The following is a 21,084-nucleotide window of genomic DNA, read 5'->3' as shown; positions in this document are numbered from 1 at the left end:
CCTGCTGAAATGCTTTAAATCACACTTTTGCCCACTCCCTGGGCCCTCTCCCCAGGCCCACGTTACCTCAAAGAGTCTCCTCCTTGATGCCAAGCACCACATATTCTCCAGACAACACTGGCTTTTCCACAGTATGAGAATCCATGTTGAAGGGTTGGCCCTATACACTATTCTCATCTGAAGCCCCACCTTTGCAGGTAGCCTGTCTGAACTCCACTTGAGTTTCTCAAGACCGTTTGGAGGAGTTCTAGCACTTCTCTCAGCGTAGCTGCCATCTTTCCCACCTTTGGAAGAGCCAGGAGCTGAGTAAGCACACTCTGTATTTCATCTTCCAGGTCCTTAACAGCAGTGCTGGAGAGACCCAGACCCACATGGCCCCACTCGAGACATACTTCCATTCCAACTACGACCAGCCAGTTCCTAATTTCTGAATGTAATTACCCAATGTAATGTAATTACCCCATCAGCAAGACACTTACTGAAGTTCCTTCATTTGAACCCATGCTTCCATAGACTACTTACAAGAAAGTCTCATGAGACACCACCAAAGCCATTCTTAAGTCAAAATGACACCTAATTCTTTCCCCCTACTCACAAAGCTCTTCCCCAGAGCAAGTCCAAACTCATTTGACACAACGGACTCTTAACACTGCAGACTCATCAACCCAGCAATACTTACAAAGCATTTCGCTGTACCAGAGTTTGGCTCCTTGAAACCCACCCCACCAGAGCCGGAAAGGCAGCATGAAGACGCTTACTCCTTATTCTTACCCCTGCTGTCAGCAGCCGGCCGTGAAGCCCACAAGCAAGACACCTCACACCTCTCTGACGCTGCTCCACATCACCCAACACCAGTGAAATTACCCTGTCAGCCCATGGCGCAGAGGTCCCTGTGTAGGTGTTCTCGTCTGGCTGCTGACCCAGGCCTGGAGACGGATCCATGCTGCGGTGGCGTCCCTGGTTTTTTCAGTTCTCTTTTTAAGAAAAACCAGGAAATTCTACAGATAAATAAACACTGGAAACACTGAAGCAGCAGAGTCATGTACTTACAAGGTTAGGAAGGTTATAAATAATACTATTTTATGCAGATATATTTTTTCAATCTAATGCAAAACTCAGCGTAACCTTGATTTTCATTACACAGCTCCTTCACTGATTACCCTGCGCTGAAGAGCTAAAAGCTTCCACTCAGACCTTCCAATGACGGCCCTCCTGACAGCGGGTATGAGCGTATTTTGATTCTGACAGCTTCCTGGGGAGATGAAACACTATCATTCCCAACTCAGAAGGAAAAATAAGAAAATTAATAGCTAAAATTCATAGCTAAAATTTTTAGCTAAAATTAAAGCTTCAGTAAAAGAGGGTTTGAACCCCTTTTTAAAAGCCACACAGAACAAAATCTTACCTATCCTTCCAAACAGTATTTAACATGTTGTCATGTATTTCGGGGACATGGGTTAGTGGTGGACTTGGTAGTGCTCAGGTTACAGTTGGACTCAATGATGTCAAAGGTCTTTTACAACCTAAATGATTCGATGATGCTGCATTCCCCGGTACTCCACAGTGGATGGACTAAACGATCCTTGAAGGTCCCTTCCAGCCCAGCCCGTTCCATGATTCATCACACCTGGAGCACAGCCCACACCAATTCCCGCGGAGGGCCAACGCTCCAAACCTCGGCAAACCAGACCCTGCCATGCCAAGTCAGACACACCGAGGGGACTCACTTGGTAAAGTACAGGTAAACCACCACCACACCGAGCTCCTGGGCACGAACAGAGAGAGTTTTATGCTCTGAGGCAGCATTTATCTGCTGCTGCTACTGCAAAATCCCCTTTCAACCCTTGCCTTACTCACTAAACGTTTTCCCATACCCAGAAGAAACAAGGCAGAGACCTTACAGATAGTATTAGTCACCACGTACACTCAATGCAACCCCCGGAGACATCGAGTCCCACACACAAAACACGGCAGGGTCTGCAGAAAATGGCAGGCAATTGTTTTCAGCCTAGAAATACAGGCGAGAAGTCCCATCTGACCTCAGCTTTGGCATTCCCCAACTTCTGGGTGTCCACATTGAGAAGAAGTATTCCAGTCTTTACACGGCTCATGACAAAAAGCAGTGTCTCAACATGGGCGTTAGTTTTTCCCTAAGAAGGGTTAAATCCAACTTGACAGCACGTGGTGGAGACAGAACATTGCCCCAGTAAAACTGAAGTTGTTTCTAGTCCATACATTAAGCTCAGGAAGCAAAATTCTACCTGCATAGAATGAGGTCAGTCAAGCTACGGATGGTGATTTTCCATCTGAATATCAAAAACATATGTCTCTCCATCGAGGTTTTGAGAAAACCTGAACCTGCTGGTGCTCAGCCTTTCCCCAGAATGCTGAACACCTTCAGTTCCCAGCGAGCAGAGGACTCCAGCCATCTCAGAAGGGGGTCAAAGCGGGTAGGACGGTAACTCCGTATGATGAAAGCAGATATTGTTTAGACAAGAAGATGAATATTTTTTAAAATCGAATCTTTAATTATTTCTTATTTACAAACTAATCCTAACAACGACGTGGTGTATCCACGGCCCCGTTGGTTTTAGCCCCGTAACTCAAACATATTCCATACACAAGGCTAATTAGTTTGTGTTATAGGAAAACCGTTCTTAATAAACAGAAATGTGAAACGTCTTTAGGGTTCCTTTCTGATTATGCAATAGCCATGTAAAATAATCTGTAGAAGCAGCATTTTACTGTCCGTACAGCAGCTAGGGTGTCTGCACCAGACGGGACAGACCTGTGGAGGGAAAACCTGGAAGAGATGAACCGTGTCCACGCTGCTCTGTAGCTCCTAGTGCTGTTTTCGACAAGTTCCTGCATCACCAAGAACACTTCCACTCGCTCGCTTGGGTTCTACGAAACTATTTCTCTATGTGTGCGTAGAGCAGCAGCTAGAACAGGGCTCGAGTCTCGAAATTGTAGTTCGATAGAAGCGTGTCAGCTCAATAAAAATTGTACACCAGGCAAGTCTCAGGCTTTGGCGCCAAGTGAAAGGCTGAGCCAAATCCACCTCAGAGGCCTGTGCGCCAGCCACTGTGACAGAGGTGACAGAGCAATGTAATTGAAGAACTATTAAAAATACAAAACAATACATAATGCTTCCATTTTGGGTTAGTTTTAGAAATTTGATTTTCACAAGAAATTAAAAGTGTTACATAACCACGTAATTAAAGCATCATTAGGAGAGATCATTCACTCAAAATGGTCCATTTTGGCTATGAACATCCTGGACGTTCACTCCGTGTCCAGCACATTCTCTTGACCAGTAGAAGGATGTCAACACTGGTCTCGTCTTGCAGCTTATCTATTTATGAACATAAATGAAGCAGAAGAATCCTCCCTCAGCAGCGTGTGCCAAACAGGAGCGACATGGTGGACACGCCAAGCACGACGGATTGTACAACACTGAGCATCGATCTCCTCACAAGGGCACGTCACGATGGAAAACACCACGTCTACAGGGGTAAAACAAGCAGCGCTCGGCATTTCTGAAAGCATTCTTCCAAAATCATTGCCCTAGATGAGATTGCCTCACCAACGAGGCCAGAGGCCATTGACACTATTTTCTTTATTTATTTTTTTTTAATGTACCAGATGAAAAGATTACAGCAAGTTTTCCGGGGCCAAATTTGGAATTAATGATGGGAAAATTCCTTTGTTAATCCCCCAGCTCTCCCACTGCTAGCAGACTCTTGAGGCTGGAAAAAACACAACATCTGCTGGTACCCTGCTCTTACTTCGCTCATCAGTGCAAAATACTACACTCAGGAGGTTTGAAAAGGACCATCGGCTCTGAGCAGAGCCATAAAACTTCAAGGACAGAGCTATACTGAAAAATCTGAGTGAAGGACACCATGAGACTCCAATTAAACCCTGGACACGTTGCAACAAAATCAAAAGATGGGCCTCATCTGCTCAGGGCAGATGTCTGCACAGCAGCCACCTCCATCCAGAGCCAGCCCTGGAAAAACAGGCTCTTCCCAGCCTGCTGCCTACGGAGCAACCTCGGAGAGATGGGCCAAGAGATGGGCACTGCAAGGACGCGGGGCTAAGGGAGGGTGGAGTCACCCAGCCTGCCCGAGGAGAGGGACCGACTCTTCTGGAGGGCACAGCCATCACCATGGCTGTGCCTGTCCGCAGGATCCCCTCGACAACCCTCCACCAGCCCCGCTCGGCACCGCCTGTCAGCCCACCAGTGAAGTAAAAACAGAGGCCGCCAAGTAACCCCCCTTCTAAAAGCAAAGTTTAATCATTTTTCAGTCATTTAACAAACACAAAAGAATTTACACGTACCAACTCGACGCGAGAAGTAAACTTTGCATAATTAATCGGGATGACTCCAACACTCGGGCATCTGCAAAGGCACAGCTACACCCACTGGCATTCAGGGGAAAATGCCTCAGGCCACCGCAGAGAGCAAATATCTCCACAGAGAGAGAGCCGGAGTGTCTGGAAAATAAGTACCGTTACCCAGCTCCCTGCAGCCTGTTTCATTCACTACCAGACATGATCGGCTACTTCTGAATTAGGCCGTATGTTATCACACGGCCAGAACGAGCTAAAGGCGCCTAATTTGTTGCAGAAAGTGGAAACGCCCAAAGCAGCTCAGGGAAGTGGAAGTCAATCCTCCCGCAGAAACAGGCCAGTTGATGGAAAATTTGACTTGAATAAAACGAAATATTGATGTAGCACTTAATGAACTGGCTCCCCACAATGGAGACAATGCCATTATCACTCAGCACTAGGAAGGAGAGAGATTCCAAGTCAGGGGAAATGACAGGGCAGTTTTCCTCCTCAGCCTGACTGCACACAGCGACCCAGGGCCAGCAGCGAACCCACGAGGAAGCTGTCAGTAGCGACACTAGGGCATGAAATTAGATATGCAAAGGGCAAACAGCCCCTGGAATATATCGCAAGGGATTTCAGCTTTTCCAGTGACAACGAAGTGCCTAACCACACTCCCCTGTATCCACAAAGAAAAACGAGTTGCATAAAGTCAGAGAAAACCTGAGGGTTCCACCTGCTCAGTAGCAATGGAGCCGAGCACTGAGTGATCTGGTCCCGCTCTGTAAAAATCAGAGCGCTTCCCAGCTTTTCCAGCCTGCTTAAACATCTACAACAACGCGCTTGACCTGGCTGGCAGGTTTTACTCGTGATTCAAGGACAGCGAGAGGCAGATTCCCAGGATCTGCAGTCAGCAACAGGCCATCCTCAGTGCTTTCTGCTCAGGAGAGTTTCATCTTCTGAGAAAGAGCTGCCTGGAGCTCAAAAGAGAGCTCAAAGGAAAGCCGTAAGAATTCTGCTCTAGGCTTTGTACCTCTCTGTAAGACAATCAAAACCAGCCTTATCTGTGCTGTTTGTATAAAAGAGGGTTAAACACCCCCCAATTTCACAGAGGTTTCAAGGCTTCGCTGCAAGGAGCAGCCTGACGTGGCCACGCAGAAATGCCCTGGCACAATACCCGTTACCTCCAGGGTCCCAAAAACATCAGGATTTGGGGAACTTCCCTGACCCGCCACGGAGGGAAACGGGACACAGATCATGTATTTTCCCAATGAGAAACCAAGGCTTCCCAGAGAATCAGAAAACACGCTCATGCTTCCCACCTGGTTTCTATTTAGAGCAAAAAAACCCAAAAAGCAATTAATATGAATTTTCAAACAACGGCGAATAGAAGAAACTTATGAAACAGAGATTTCTACTTGAAAATGTCTTGACTCACATGGGGGAGAGGATCCAAATATGACAAGAGCACTAAGCGTAGTTTGTCCCAGCTGCACAAACCGTTTCCTACCAACATTATGATTAAAAAACAAAGACATTTCACATCCCGCCTGGACCAAGCCACGTAGTCAAGGCAAACACGAGCGAGCCACCCTCTTACTTCACCCTCTGCTGGAACGGAGCTCCTAGGCAGTGCTTCACAGTTCGTGATTGTTAGTTCGGGAACCCTCTTGCTCTGAGCAGATACGCAGAGAAATACACGGGGAAAACATGTACAGCTCCAGGAAGAAGCCGATTTCAGCCTATCATTTATTAGCGAGTAAAAGGACCGTTACCTTCTCAGTGGTTAAGTACAACACAAGGCAGGGATAAACCATACGGCTCAAGGGGTTTGTGCGAGGGAGAAGCTGGCGGGGCTCCAAAGCTCTAATTGAACTAGTACCGTATCGTAAGGAGTGAAAAAGTCAAAGACTGGAGGATCTGCTCTCCGAGGGACGGTTTATGTCATGTGAACAATTGAGTAACAAAGCGTATCTAAGAGCAGAGCAGTCACTCCATGTGGATACTGGCTCCTTTTAAAGAAAATAGGTACACCCCGGTTCAACACTTCATTTGATCCTACACTCAAGGCCATGAAACCTCCAAGACACTAATCATTTGCAGCAAGCAATACAACGCTTCTCCCTCAACTGCCAGCACAAGACTGTTCCATTTAGTTAATAAGACACAGAACGCTCAAGTGAAACCCAGCAACACAAAAGCTTACCGTAAAAACTGTCATTTGTACAAAAACACTCCGCTCGTCTCTTTCAAAAGGCAACCTTGATAAAAACACACCTGGTACCCACACAACAGGGTACGCAGGGAAACACCAGCCAGGTCATGAACGGATTGAACCTGCAGGGCTTGTTCACACCTAAACCTTTGCAGTGTTGTCGTGTTCCTTTGTGGGCAAAAATCAGTGCAGTTGCATGAGTTACAAAAAAAAAAACCCACCACACATAATCTTACATAAAAATGAGTCTCTGTGAATCTTGTTCTTACCATTCTGCTCATCCAGCTCATTCCCAATTTCCTGCCCCATTTGCTTTTGCCGGGAGATGATTGAAGAAAGAGCATCAAGTCCAGCATCTTGCTCTGCACCAGAAAAATTTAAAAAAATACATTAAAAAAATTGCTAATACAACATGGACATGAAGAAAAAGATCTACTCAGTGATTAAAGAGTTAAAATGTATTAACAGAAATGAACAACAAAAATGAATCCTTGACGGCAACAGCACTCTCAGATAATGTGTATGATGGGTAATTAATTTGTCTGTGCTGGTTGGGACATTTAGTTGAGTGTCCCAAAAAAAAAACCCAAACCCAAGCCTCAAGAATTCCGCATTCAGCTGTGACTCAGTCACAAACGCAGGACATTTTCTGGCATACACGCCAGAGATCCTGATTAGCCTTTTTCAATTTTCCAAGAAACTTTTAACATGAATAAAAGACAAACAGGTGACGCAAACACCAAAGAATTCAGAAGGAATTAAAGCTGCAAGAGGATACCGAGAGCCTGGGCCAGAGGGGACCCGGGGGAGCAGCTACAGCTCGAAGTGCTCCCGCCAGCTCTGCAGGCACCACTTTCCCCAGAACCGCGTCACCTCTCCACAGGTGCCCTGCAGTCCCTAGCGAGCACCTTCACCAAAATGTGCCGCTCTCTGTGCACAAAGCTATCAGGAACCAGGAGGTGCTGGAGGCTGCACTGTCAGTGGCCGGACAATCTGCAAAGCAGCGATGTGGCATCGAGTGACATTGTCAGCCGGCTGCGGGCTAAGAGCCAGAAACGGTACAGCTGGGCAGAGCCACCCTCCCTGCAACAGGATGAAGGTCTGTCCCCAACACCTCCTTCAGCCTCCCCAAGGGACACCTATGGTGTCATCAAAAACCAGAGCTTGAGGTTTCTCCTGGTCCCTCCAAACAGAGCTCGTGCCACTCTCCAGAACCGCAGCCCTGAGTGTTGTTCCACATGCAGACTGCAGCAGGCCCAGTCTGGAGCCTGAGCAGTGCTGGGCAAACAGTCGGACCTGATGATCTTAAAGGTCTTTTCCAACCTAAACTATTCTACAATTCTACGGTATCTCCAAGTAATAAACCTTCAGCACAGCTCATTGTGTTGACTTTCTAACAAGGGCTCCTCTCAGAGCCCTGGCGAAGCTTATAAAAACCAGAAAGACTCTTGTACCTTCAATGATCCTTCGCTGCTGCTGCCTGAGGTCATTAAAGCCAAGCCCTCTGGTTTCCTCAGCTTCTTCCAAGAGCCATGGGTTGGTTACGCCTCGCTTGACCCCTCCCGTCATGAGGCTGGATCTGAAAAGAACTGCAGTCAGTGACTTCCAACCCAAACCCCGCTCGCCGCATACTCCGCGCTCGCAGGACCAGCTGCCGGATGGATGCGTGCGTATTTGCTGTGCTCCACGGGGTTCTCTGCAAGCACAGCAGAGACGAGCCAAGCAGAATCCAACCATCTCCAGGAACAAATGCATCTTGCAGGCTCCACAGCTCCACCTGGAAGCGGTAAAGCAAGAGAGATTTTGCAGCTATTTGGTGAGATATCTCTACATTGCATTAGATATCCATGTAGAACACACGGCATCCAAAGCTGCCACAGGGAGAAGAGGGTTACTGGGAGTACACGAATTATTCCTGTATTTGATCAAAACACACAGCTATGACACTCCCGAGGTACAGTAAAGGGATGAACACATGAACACAGGTCCAAATCCACTGAGATTACGGATTTTCTGCCATCCAGACCAAACCTAAGAGGGAACATTTCTGCCGTTCCAGAGTGGCAGATGCACGTCACGCAGTTACTGCCCTGCATTTCCTAGTCTGGCATCACGACGAACCAGAAGCTGGGCACATGCGCTCTGCAATGAGCGAGCAAGCTATGGGCTTTCTTTAAAAAAAATTATGACTTGAGGCTGTTTGTGTTATAGACACTTCCTAGGTTACAAGGGAAAACAAGATTTCATGTCCAGGGCACATAAATTCAAGTAGTAAAACAAAATGCCACTGAAATATTTTTCTCAAGACTGGATTTCCGATTTCTGCCTTCCAGCTTTTCAAGAAAAACACCATATGACAGAGCATGAGACACGAACCCAAACCTGCCACACAGCTCTGGGTAAGAATCATGGCAAGACCAGCTCCTCACCAGCACGACAGAGCACCAGCTTTTCAAGAAAAATACCATATGACAGAGCATGAGACACGAACCCAAGCCGGCCAAACTGCTCTGGGTAAGAATCATGGCAAGACCAGCTCCTCACCAGCACGACAGAGCAAGAGCTTTGGCTGGTTGTAAACTCTATTTTATTCTGATTTTACCTTCGCCCTGGTCTTTCCCAAACCACTTCCCAGGGAAAACAGGAACTCTCAGCGGTGGAGTTCACACACCCTGCCCATACAGGGGAGCGATGAGCAAAGCCTCACAGCGAGGGCATCCGAAGGAAACCCAGAAGTTGTGCCTAGGAGCTCCTGGAGGAATTCTGGTGATCTAGAGACATCTTCTGGCCATGGGCTGAATCGACACTGCTGGGAAACAATTCATCACTTCGAGAGTTCTGGGCCATCCACAAATCATGGCACACACCCCCTCTTCTGCATACATGCTTCATGCTGCATTTGCAGCCGGTTAAATTGAGAACGCTGAACCTCTTCTCACAAAAAACATTTAGAGGTTCATTCAACTTCATCTCAAGGGAACGGATGTGTCAGAATCAAAACCAAAAGGACTAAAAGAGTAAATCACAGCATCTCACTTCACCATCGTGCTGGTGCTGAAGCATCACCCCAGAGCCCAACTGGCCCTCCTGTGCCAACCACCCATCACAGGCCACGTCAGCCAGAGCGGGGCTGGGATTCCAGTCCTTTGCACCTCCACTAAAACCTACACATATTTATTGAGGCAGGGAATTGGGCTTGATTAGACAAAGACACCCCCTGAAATACAGTCAGACCCGTCGGTCGTCTTCCCTTTAGGGGATCAGACACATTCACATTTTCTAGCCTTGCCACAACTGCTGCCAGGTCCACAAACCGCAGCCTTTCGCTTCTGAAGGCGCAGGGATCACTCCAGTCTACCCAGTACAGCAGTTCAATTAGCGAGCACACAGAATCTTGGGTTAAGAGCATCTGACAAAATTGCTTAACTAAAGCAAACGGAACATAAAGCTCTTGGCTTGCTAAAAAGAGCCCAACTATTTCTGCCTGTTAAAAAAAAAAAAGCTCAGGCAAGCAAATCTGAAATAATTTGCACTGCTCGCTCTCTCCCTTCCCCCTAATAATCTGCCCTATTCTTGAGGGTTGGGTCATGACAACTGGTCCGCTCGTTACGATAATCTTTTTGACATGTTTGGTAACTACCTTCCCACACAACACAGCAGAACTTCCTCCTTCCTCTGATCTTACCACATTGCGCTTTGCTGGTGTGAAGATTAAAGCTTATCCAATTAGCCACCCACTGCCTCCGCCAAGTTAATCACGTAAATCTTTGAAAGCGTCACAGAGCAGTGGAGTGTGCGGAGAGCTTTTGATTATAGGAGCAGATTTAACTAATTACGAGGCTTAGCAATGCACCCAAGTATAAAAGATGATGGGGTTTAAAATCAGGGAGCTATGCCACTGCTTAACAAGGGAGGGCTTATCTTCCAGCGGGCTTTGTTTCACCCATAATTCCTACAAAACTTCCCGAGTAACTTAGATTAGTCAACCAGCACTTACTTTAGACCAAGGCCACACATCAAGGCTTAGGGCTTTAGAAGACCGATGAGCACGACTGAATTTGAAACAAAACCTGGGTCATATGACAATTGGTTGGGTGATCACTTGGACATTCCCTTAACGATACCGGTATCCAGTGGGGCTCTTTGAAGGACCCAGGGCACCTCAGCATGGCTTCCCAGGTCAACCTGCGGGGTGATGGTGAAGAAGCAGGGGTATTCTCTCAGTACGACCATTCAGGGGCTCACACTGGCAGGCAGCAGTTTGAGGAAGCTCCAAGCAAGTAAATACGAGTCTCATTTTAACACGCATAGTAAAAGCTCTCTCTCCCTCCAGAAAACCCAGGAGAAGCCACATGAGGACAAGCACTTCCAAATCCCCTCCAGGTGACTTCCCAAGAACCACTCCCAAAGGGAAGTCTACAGAATGTTCCCTGCAGCTGGCTGAGGACTTCCAAGCTCCACCAGCACGACGACCAAGAAGAGCATAGCCCACAATCAATGAAATGCCCTGTTGCTCTTGACACCATTCACCTGCCCTTCAGTAACTGGTCCCACTGGCTTCAATGACTGGCAGCTGCACAAGCCAGGTGCCACACGGGATGTTGGTAGCTGATCTGCAGAACGCAGCTACTTTGCGGCGCCTCCATGCCCACGACACTGGCATGGCAGCTTGGCACCACAGACCAAGTGCCTCCTGAGCTCCTCGTGCTGAGAGAGGACAGCAGGTGCCCAGGGATGAGCAGTACGAGGCAAGGGATGAGCTGGAAGCGTGTCTGCACTGTTGTCCAGGCACACTTACCTTGGAAGAACACATCCACTCACAGCACTGAGCGCCTGGGTGGTGGGGCTGCTGCAAGGAACCACACCAAGGAGGTACCCCTGCCCCTGGGCAAGTGTCCCCAGGGAAGCGGCACCTTTGCAAAGTGATTTACACCCATGTTTTCATTCACAGCAGTCTCTTTCCTGTGCAAACCCTCAAAATACACACCGCAACAAACACTTCCATCAGAGATCAATCTTGCTCCCAAATATTACCATTTTCTTTTGAGACCAACCCCTTCTTTCCATGCAAGACTGGATGTAGCACAATACTAAATGTATTATAGAACAGTTTATATCCTCATCGAAACAGTCTCGCCTCTCCAGCCCGCTCACACTCCTCAGGAATGAGAATTCTAAGAAAGGAGAATTCTTTCTAAAAAGAAGCTGCTCCTTGTATAGTTACATCCAGAGAAAAGGCACAGAGACAAACCTGCTCCTCTGGGACTATCTGTCCCATTCACAAAATGCTCAACCACTCCATCTCACACCACTCACACCTCTGCATCCAAGGTGATGGACTTGCCCTTGGTGCTGCTTTCAGGACAGATGCAGCACTAAGATCCCGTCTGTACCTGTGCTCCCTGAGCAGCAGCTGACGTGCACCTGACCACAAGCCTCCAAGTAGGTCCCAGTTTTGCGTTTGTTCTCACTACAGACCCAGTGCACCCAGGCCAGAACACCACAGTGATGCTGCTGGGACAGAAATACCCTTGGGCAAGAAACTTCAGGAGGTTTTGAGCAAACTCAGGAGGGAAAACACAAAGCACAGAGCTCGGCCCTAGAAACTGCCTTTGACTGACATTTTTCCTGAGGCTAATGAATGAGCAGCTTTAATTACAGGCATAAAGGTACCATCCCTTTATGAACCCCCAGGGGTTCGACTGACTTTCCTCGGTGGTGTTCAAGTATCCCTCCTTTGCTGTTCCTTATAAACACCAATATGTTCAGTTTTCCCACAACAACAGTCCTGACTCCAGCGAGGTCCATAAGGAACCTCTGGTAAGCTCTGAGGAGAGACACAAACTGAAGACCACTCTCTTACTTCAGCGTGGCACAAGCACCCCTGGGCTTTGTGGACACCAAAGAGGCTCTGTACCTGCTTCCAGCACGAGAACACACTCATGTCTGCACACACCATAACCTACAGGGAGCTTCCAGGTGACAAGTGGTATGACAGGAGATGGTCCAAGACACAGTTCAGCGGATGAGGAGGGTGTTGAGACAATTACAACCACGTTGGCTCATGGCTACACAGCCAAAGACACATTAATCCTGGAAGAATCCTGCCCCAGCCCCTAGATCTGATCCTATGACTCGAGCCTCAAGTCATTCTCAAACATCGGTTTCTGGATGGACAATCCACCTCTTCTTCCACCCTTTTCGCCCATCTCCTAGAGAAGGCCAATCACATCCCATGTCAGAACACTGCAGCTGCAGGGCTACCACCAGCAACTGGGGGGGAGGAAATCACAAAGGAGTGTTAAAGGCACCTAAACTATTTTTAACCTTATTTTCCGTGAGCAGAGAACCAGAACCAGACTCACAAGAGCATTTGAGCACCTAACAGCTTATTGATTAAAGTCAGGCACTCGGTGCCCGTTTGGCATTGTGCCTGTCTGGATTACGACCGAAATACCTTATATCTGACAGGAAAAATGGAACGCACAGTAAAGAAAACCAGAGTGTGGACTCTTCTCGTTTATCGAGGGAGCTATTACTAAAGGGTGCTGTGTGTCCCACAGCCATCAACAATTTTCCCTATTTTTCAGAAATTCGGGGGGGAACTCAAGAAAGGGACCTTAATTCCTTTACTCACTGGTGACTGACACATTCTTCTACACACCGACTACCTGGTCAGATAGAAGGAAGAACACTCTCCATTCCTTTGTCTCCGCAAATGTTTAAACTCATAGAAGTCTGGTACGTGATTTCCAGAAAGTCAACATTTCTGGTTGCTCCTTCCCCTTCAGCCTTTCCAGTGGTGTAGAACCGCCTGCACAGATCTTTTTCCAAGGAAAAAAAGAGGGGAGAAGATACTGAAATTGCCTATTGAAAACCAATTAAAGCAAATTTAACTGACCCTGCTCAAGCGCAGTCGTGTAAACAGCACAACCATTCCCCTGGAAAATTCCAGTCGCATCTTAATTAAGGCCGACAACGCCGGAAGGTAAACGAATGCTCTACCAAAGGAAAGTAGCGTCGTGCCCTGTGTGCTGGCCCAAGTTGTCAGTTAGGATAAATACTAAGAGCATTAAGGCCACTGTACTTCACCACCAGAAATCGCTTTACAGCGGTTTTCAAAGGATGTAAAACTCACTGAATGGTGACCAAATATAAACGAAGATTAATTCTAGTGAAACCCTCACAGTTACAGGCCATGGGGACAATAAATATGTGATCAGTGGTGCAAGAAGGTTAATGAAAGGAATGACTGCTGGAAAGAAAAAGACTTCTGACCATATGTGCTGTCACATCGGAGATGGATTAGATACAGAAAACCAACACAAAACCAGAGACAAGTGTCACTGCTAGAACTTAATCAACCAACATGTGCTGATTTTTCTAATGCAGTGGGAAAAGCTGGCTCTCACACTCCAGACACTGAAGAGAGGCCTTGGCCACCTACTGAAATCCAGCACAGGCTGTTCCAGAAGTCTGTGGCCATTTCAGAGGCAGGTAGTGCTGTAAAGAGCAGCTGAACCCTACCAGAAGCTGCCGTCTCCTGTCCCTGCCCGCAGCACGGCAGGCCGGGAGACCCGCTCCTTCCCCACAGCCCAACACACGGCCAGGCTCGGGCAGGAGAAAGGTTTGACTTCCTGGCATGAGATCCAGGCTCTGCCTGTGCCGCTGGAAACAAGACCTACAAGGGAGAATATGGAAGGGGTGTGAGTTCACTTGGCAGAGTTCTATCTATTTTTAATTCAAGAACTTAGAAGAGAACTATAAAACTCCAAGCCTTGCAATACCAGCAATTAAATACTGTTGCTGATGTAACCTTGAGCTGGGAAATACCAGTTTGCCTGATTGTTTCTAACAGAGCTTGAGATCACCACGGGATTTTGACATTTCCCTCCCACCCCTTCATGCCAGAGCAGCTCTGGGTTGATCCTCACCCTCTGTCTGCTCGGGAGCCATAACATGCCAACGGTGCCCTGCCACAGCAGGGCCGCTCAGTGTAGGGACTGTTCAGAGCAGGTGACACACCAGAGTTTTCACACATCATCAGTCCCCATCGACATTTTGCCCCCTGGCTATTTCACACCTTTCAGTTCCCTCAGTGACAGTTGTAAAAGCCAGCACCCGCACATCAGCTGTATTTGCACCATGCTCTGGAGAACCACAGACTAGTCTGGGGCTGGCAGGGACCTGAAAACTGCAGGGGGTCAGGAGGCAGGTAGGTCACACTCTGGCAGTGGAGCTTTTCAGTTTTGGCACCAGTGTTGGCTCAGGGCTAACAGAGGTCAAAGCAAATCACGAGGACGCTTCTGAAGCTGTCCCTCAACACACGCCGCTCCAGCTCTGCCGTACCACAGCCCTCTTCCCCTGCTAAGAGACAGATCTACACCCATCTGCTGGCAGAGGAAGGAGAAAACAGCAGCTTCATTCTGTTGTCTGTAGCCTGGCTACCAGCATAGGAACAAGGCTTATTTATTGTTCCTGCTTTTCTCCTCTCTCTCCTCCAGCAATTAATTCATTGGGCCATTTGAACACACTGAAAGCAAAAGGAGTCTCAAAGAAAAATCAGCTTTTACACCACAGATGCAGAGGCAGAAGGGACAGAGAGCATGGTGAGCAGAACCTTTAGTCCATGTGCAGCCTATGTCAAGCTCCAGGCTGAACGCAGGAGAATCCCTCTTGACCAGTGGGGATGTCCCACAGCGGAAAAGGAGGAACAAGGAGGAAAGCAAGGGTGGGTTGTGCTATTTGAATTGGGAAAGAGAAGCGTAACAAACTCACGGGAATCTCTCAGTTCTGATGCTCAGCCAGCAGTCAGAACTCAGCATGTCAGCGAGGCATAAAAGCTCCTGGGAGTAGAGCAGCTGCAAGGAGCATCTTGGCAAGACACAGGCATGTGTGTGCAGAAACGGGAGGTCCCAAAAACTAAGCAGCACAGCCAAGGGGAGCAAACACTGGCGAGGGGAATTCCCTGGCGAAGAGCTGGTCCTGACCCAACTGGAAACAGGCGGAATTCAAAAGGCCATTCACAAAGCACCAGAAACAACCCAGCACCCCCTTCTTATTCCAGCACACGCTGAGTGCAGGACTGTACCACCTGCAGTGAGAGACGGCTTTTGGAGTCATTACACACCCAGGCTGCGCCTGCCGTGGCGAGTACGTTACGGACACAGTGTCTGCACGACGCCCACCCAAGCCAGCACAGGCACTGCTGATAATTCATTAGCCCAGGCACGAGGCTTGAACTTCACCCCTGGAGAACAAGCACTCCCTGTCTTCCTGACCATGGCTGGATTCCTACCAGATCACTGAGTCAGCTACCACCGCATCCAAGGGACTCCCCGCTGCCTCATCCACCCCCGCTTTGGGGACATTATGAACCATCACTACAGGAGCACAGGGTTTCCAAGCAAATGAAACCACGGTTTGCCGCACGCAGAGGGCAACGAATTCGGTGGATGCTTGAACATTCTCTTCAGACACACTCAGAGCCACAATGCCAGTCTGAGGTGCCAGCGCCGTACCTTATCACGTCTGGTTCGGTGCCTTCGTTCTGATACGATGCCTGGAGTCGTTTCTGTCGCGTGAGAAGCTCGTCCACCAAGTTCTGCCTCCTGTCTCCCTCCAGCTGCGTGCTGAGGAGTCTTGGTTAAGGACCAAACTTAAGAACATAAAAAATTTTGATTTTCTCATATAAAATAATACCTGGTTTTCATTCCTAAAGTAAATAAAATAAATCAGACCTCATGATCATCACAATTAACTAACTGGAGGAATTATTTTAACTCAAGAACAGGCTGTAACATCTACGAGAAGGGCAGGTCACGTTTTTCAGAATGGAATCTGCTGTCGTTCTAACCGCGTGTCTGAAGTTTACATATCCGAAAGAAGTTCCTCGTGTTGACCACAGAGTGATCCTCAGGGCATTACCTAAAAGCAGTAACAGAACCAGAAGGCTCTTTGCTGCCAGATTAGAATTAAGAATAGCATTTCCCCCTCCAAAATCCAACACACTTCTTCTTCCATTCCTTACTGAGCAGTTTTGCACAGCTGATCTCTTCTATAACACTGACAATGTGCCCTGAAGTGCTGCAGTTTCAACAGGAGACACGTGTTTGCTTTTTTTAATTCATCTTAGTGACACCCTGAGGGATTAGTGACTCTCCTCCAAGTACTGGTCAGTAAATCACACAATAGCTGAACCGGTCTGTGTGTTTTCTGCCCCAGCAGTAGCATTTGTCTGCTCTCAAGCACTGGCTGGGCAGGGAGGTTTCACTCTGGCCATCGGCGCACCCTCAGGGCAGCCATGCTTAGGAGGAATTTCTGCTACAGGAAGCTTGAATTTAAACATTTCGCCCATTAAACCAGGTTGCTGCTGGGTACCGTCAGGGTGACGGACATTCTTCTTTACCAGCATATGGAAGGAGCACCAAATCCAAGCCAGGCCACGGGGTAAAGCTCCTGGAAGAAAACCTGTCATTTCTTTTCAAAGGCGAGTTTTTGAGTGTTTTACATAATCCTGAAGACGCAGCTCCACTGCTCCTTACGTCAGCCCAAGAGAGGGCTGCCACATCCCTGCCCACCCCCGAACTTCATCCTTCCCTTTTGTGAGCACCGGCACTCCTGCAGCCAGCGACCAGGCCCAGAGAAAGCAACGGCTCAGCGAGTTCCCCACCAGACCAGTGACCTCAGCTCTCAAAGAGCCATGTCAGCTCAGGGCTCTGGCTCTGACATTCCTCAGACCACCTTGTTAAGCTTCTCTTGGACACGACACAGCCCACCTCACACCCACCATCCCCAAGGTGCCCGGGCTCCCAAGCCCTCCTGCATTACAGCCGCAAAGAAATTATTAAACGGCAGCACAGACAAAGTCTCGTGACAAAGGCTGCTCAAAATAGAATGAGGGAAAAGCCCTAACCACGTGGCAGAGCAATTACAGGCTATTTTCCACCCTCTCCCACCACACAGGAAGGTCAATGAGCTGGTGTTTACACAGATACATTTGCCGTGTTGACACAGCCCGCAGCAGCAGGTCCTTCAGCTGGTCGATCTTCTCCCCGAGATTCTGCAGCGACGATCTAATGACCACATTGAGCTGAGGGGGAAGAAAGAGACGGTTGTTTTTTGTCTGATTTATAATTGCATTACAATTCTATACTCCTACACACAGGTGATGATGAATTTAACCTCTACACGGGGCGGAGGACTCTGTTCCGACGCAGTGAGCCTGCTGCGGAGCTGCGAAGGGGCCGGGGCAGTTCACTGCTCTGGGCTGCTTACAAAACAGTGCGATAAAGAGCACCGGTTTCCCAAACACTGCTCCAATGCATTAATGCTGGTTTAATGTGGAAAGCTCTCTTTCAAGTCTTTACAAACACATTCCTTTATATGGGCAAAACATTTCAGCACATTTTAATATTTTACAGTGAGTTTTCCAGTTCTCTCCTCTGATCTTTAACACAAATACAGGCACCAGCTGCCTCTGCCATCATGGTTCTTCCCCAGCTCCCAGGATGAGAGGGAAGTTGGCTGCAGGTTCAGACGTTCCCTCCACTGAACTTTAAACTAAAAATCCCAAAGAAATTCAGATTTCCTCTCAGCAGTACCTACAGCTCCCAGCCCTCTCTCCCAACTGACCTGCCCAAGATTCAGATGTGTCTTTTCTTAAAGAAAACATTGTTAAGTTGCTCACGTTCTCCCCTACTGCAAGACTGAAGCTCATGGGAATCCTCCTCCTCCTCCCTCCCCAAGCCAGGCTGACGTTATCCGATGTTTTTCCTGCTTAAATGTTATTTCTTTTCATTCCATTTCCATAATATTACTAGGAAAAACCATTGTAACTGCCATTAGCCCCACAAATCATCCTAATTCAGATTTCTGGGCTGCTGGGCAGTGTCATGGTGAGCAACCAGGACACTCTGAAGGAATCTCTGCTCTGAGCCTCACTCCTGCGTTCTTGAAGACACAGCAGCCAGACACAGGCACTGGGGGATCCTGCCTACAGCTAAACCACAGTCAGCATCTGCAGAGGGGTGGAGGGGGTCATCCCAACGCCCCGCCAACGGCAGCAGAGGTTCAATCTGACTCACAGACTTGTTCTCAAATGCTACCAAACAGAACGACGAAAGCAGCTGCAGCCACGCTGAGGCTGCCCTGAGAGCACACAGCCACAGTCCACCTCCAGCCACAGCTGCCAGACACAGCGACAGCGTTTCCAAAGCCAGGACAGGCTGGAAACGCTGTCAGGGAAGCTCAGGCTGCAGCATCTCCTCTAGCTCAGCAATCGGGTGATAAAAGGTCTTTTCATTTCACATTTCCAGGTGAAGAAACCTGCGTGAAAAATCTGTGTCACATGAAGGTGTTCACGTCCAGAAAAGACCATACCGACACCTTCTGCTACTCCGGCCAGAAACTGCAGTTATAACAGAAAATTTCTCTTCTATTAAGAGAAAAACAGGGACTGATTTAGTGTTCAGAGCAGCTCAAGTTTTCAGACCAGCTCAAGAGAGCAGACTCCACACACAGTAAGTGCTGCCTACAGGGTTTTATTTTTTTCCATTTTCAATTTTATGCTCTATTTTTTGCTCAGCATTAAGCAATACGTTGGTTTAGCCATGCTAAAGGCAAAATACTATAAAAATATAAACTTGTTTACATTTTACCTACCGGGCAAATACTGTACAAAGATTTTTTTTTTTTCCCCTCTATTAAACCACTCAGGAGTCACAGAGCATATGACTGCTCAGCTGTGGATTCCTCAAGGTGCATTTCTGTTATGAAAACAACTCTCTCATTGTTGGAAACTTGTTTACAGTAGAATCAAACGGTACCAAACATTCACCTTTAACTGTTACTGGATTAAAGGGAAACTGCACTCGGAAAACACAGGGCATGGAACAAATGATTTTATGAAGAATTAAGTCAACTGTGTCATGTTTCCATAAAACACGACCTGGGAAAGTTATGGGACAAGAAAGGCTCCAAACAACACCAACACCACATTGTGTTGGGGTTTTTTGGAGCACGTCACAGGCTGCAACGAAGCAAAGAGAGAACTTTGTGCTCTATAAATACAGCTGGATTAAGCAGCGATCTTTTTATTACGCTTCCACTGCTTGAGGCTATCTGCAGCCCTCCTGATACTTCATCATCCTGAGAGCAGAGGCATTTCATCACCACCACCAAATGCTCACTACTCACATCCTACAGCTAGAGAAGATATTTCTCACAAATCCCACTGATTTGGGCCTTCTGAAACCTCCCTTCCATTCACACCAGACTTGAATTACTCATTAAACAGCCCCAGCTGCTGCACAGATTATCCCCCAGCCCTTCCTCAAAGCAAACTTTTCAAAACTGACACTTTATCTTAACAGCGACCAGCAAAGAAGACACAGTGATCGCACATCACAAACCCATCATAAAGAGGGGCAGAGTCTCCAGAACAACTCGGTGGGGGTTTAATTATGTGAGTTATTAAAAAAGACTAACTCAGGGGCTCGCACGTGTCTCCACCTTGACACAGTGAAGGGAGCACAATCCAGCAGGCTCCTGCGCCTCTTGAAGGAGAGGGCGAGACTTTGAGTCCTAAAGAAAGCAGCCTCCTGAGGATCCATGTATTCTATTTTTTAAACAGACAGTGTGAAAAGGTGGAGAACAGAATATTCCTGGGTAAGCTCTAAATTCTGTTTCTCATTCATAATTAACTCCGGTCTTGTATTTTGTTAGAAATGTAGCTCAAAAAGGCCACAAAATTCATATTTCATCTGATTTACAGCCCCTATAGTAAAGAAGCCAGCCAGCCTTGTGGGGAAAAAATATCTACTCCATATCAGCACAGAAAGCGGCCCACCGAGGTTGACGTGCATCCCAGCACCTCTCAGCTTCCGGATCTCTGAGAAGAGCTCTGCTCCTGGCAGAGACAGCCCTCAGCCGGCAGCAGCGAGAGCCCAGTGCTCCCACAGCTTCTCCTTTTCTCTTGTAAAACCAGCATTATTGTGTGCCCAAGAGTCATTACTGTTAAACCCCAGATCACTTTTTGTGGCACTGAAAAGGCACCGGTGATTCTGAAAGTGTATTCTTGTTTTCTTTACAGAAATCTTAAATAACGCACCATTAACATCAGGTTCCTGTCGTTAAACATCTCTTTTGCTCTGCAGACTCCCAGCTGGCAGCAGCACTGCCCTGGCACAGCCTGGTTTCTGCACTACGAGGGTGTCACCCACAGTATACCTGGCCCCGTCATTCGGCCAACGCACCCTCGCAGGCAGCACCCGCTTCTCTCTGTGGAGGGAAATTCTGACTTACAGCTTCCTAGACGCAGCCAACTGCTGCCGATTTCACACTTAACCAGTATGTAGAACAGTTAAAGGCAAAGCCCAGCTCAAACTGTCCTGACAATGCCCCGAGCTGCTGGCAGAGTACCTTGGCTGAGCTCTCCCCGCTCCTCTGGTACCGGTTACGCTCCTGGATCTTCTCGGCGATCTCCTGGGCGACCTGGCAGGCGGCATCATACAGCGAGAGCCTGGGGGGAGGGA

At 48.0% G+C, this 21,084-nt stretch overlaps 1 protein-coding gene across 1 annotated transcript in view; it reads right to left on the bottom strand.

Annotated features, from left to right (window-relative positions):
- The window catches only part of STX8 (syntaxin 8), a gene marked incomplete at its 5' end in the record, with an annotated part of 94,815 nt that extends 73,739 nt beyond the window's left edge, over positions 1-21,076 (bottom strand). The window contains 5 exons of the mRNA XM_010141098.1: positions 6,820-6,912; positions 8,005-8,129; positions 16,072-16,182; positions 17,548-17,642; positions 20,972-21,076. Coding sequence (XP_010139400.1) covers positions 6,820-6,912; positions 8,005-8,129; positions 16,072-16,182; positions 17,548-17,642; positions 20,972-21,076 — 529 coding nt within the window. The remainder of the gene's footprint in view (positions 1-6,819; positions 6,913-8,004; positions 8,130-16,071; positions 16,183-17,547; positions 17,643-20,971) is intronic.
- Positions 21,077-21,084: the final 8 nt, after the last annotated feature.

Source organism: Buceros rhinoceros, unplaced genomic scaffold (genome assembly GCF_000710305.1).
Source record: "Buceros rhinoceros silvestris isolate BGI_N320 unplaced genomic scaffold, ASM71030v1 scaffold10738, whole genome shotgun sequence".
Classification (NCBI taxonomy): domain Eukaryota; kingdom Metazoa; phylum Chordata; class Aves; order Bucerotiformes; family Bucerotidae; genus Buceros; species Buceros rhinoceros.
Note: the sequence above shows the minus strand (reverse complement) of the source record. Positions and strands in the feature narration are given on the sequence as shown.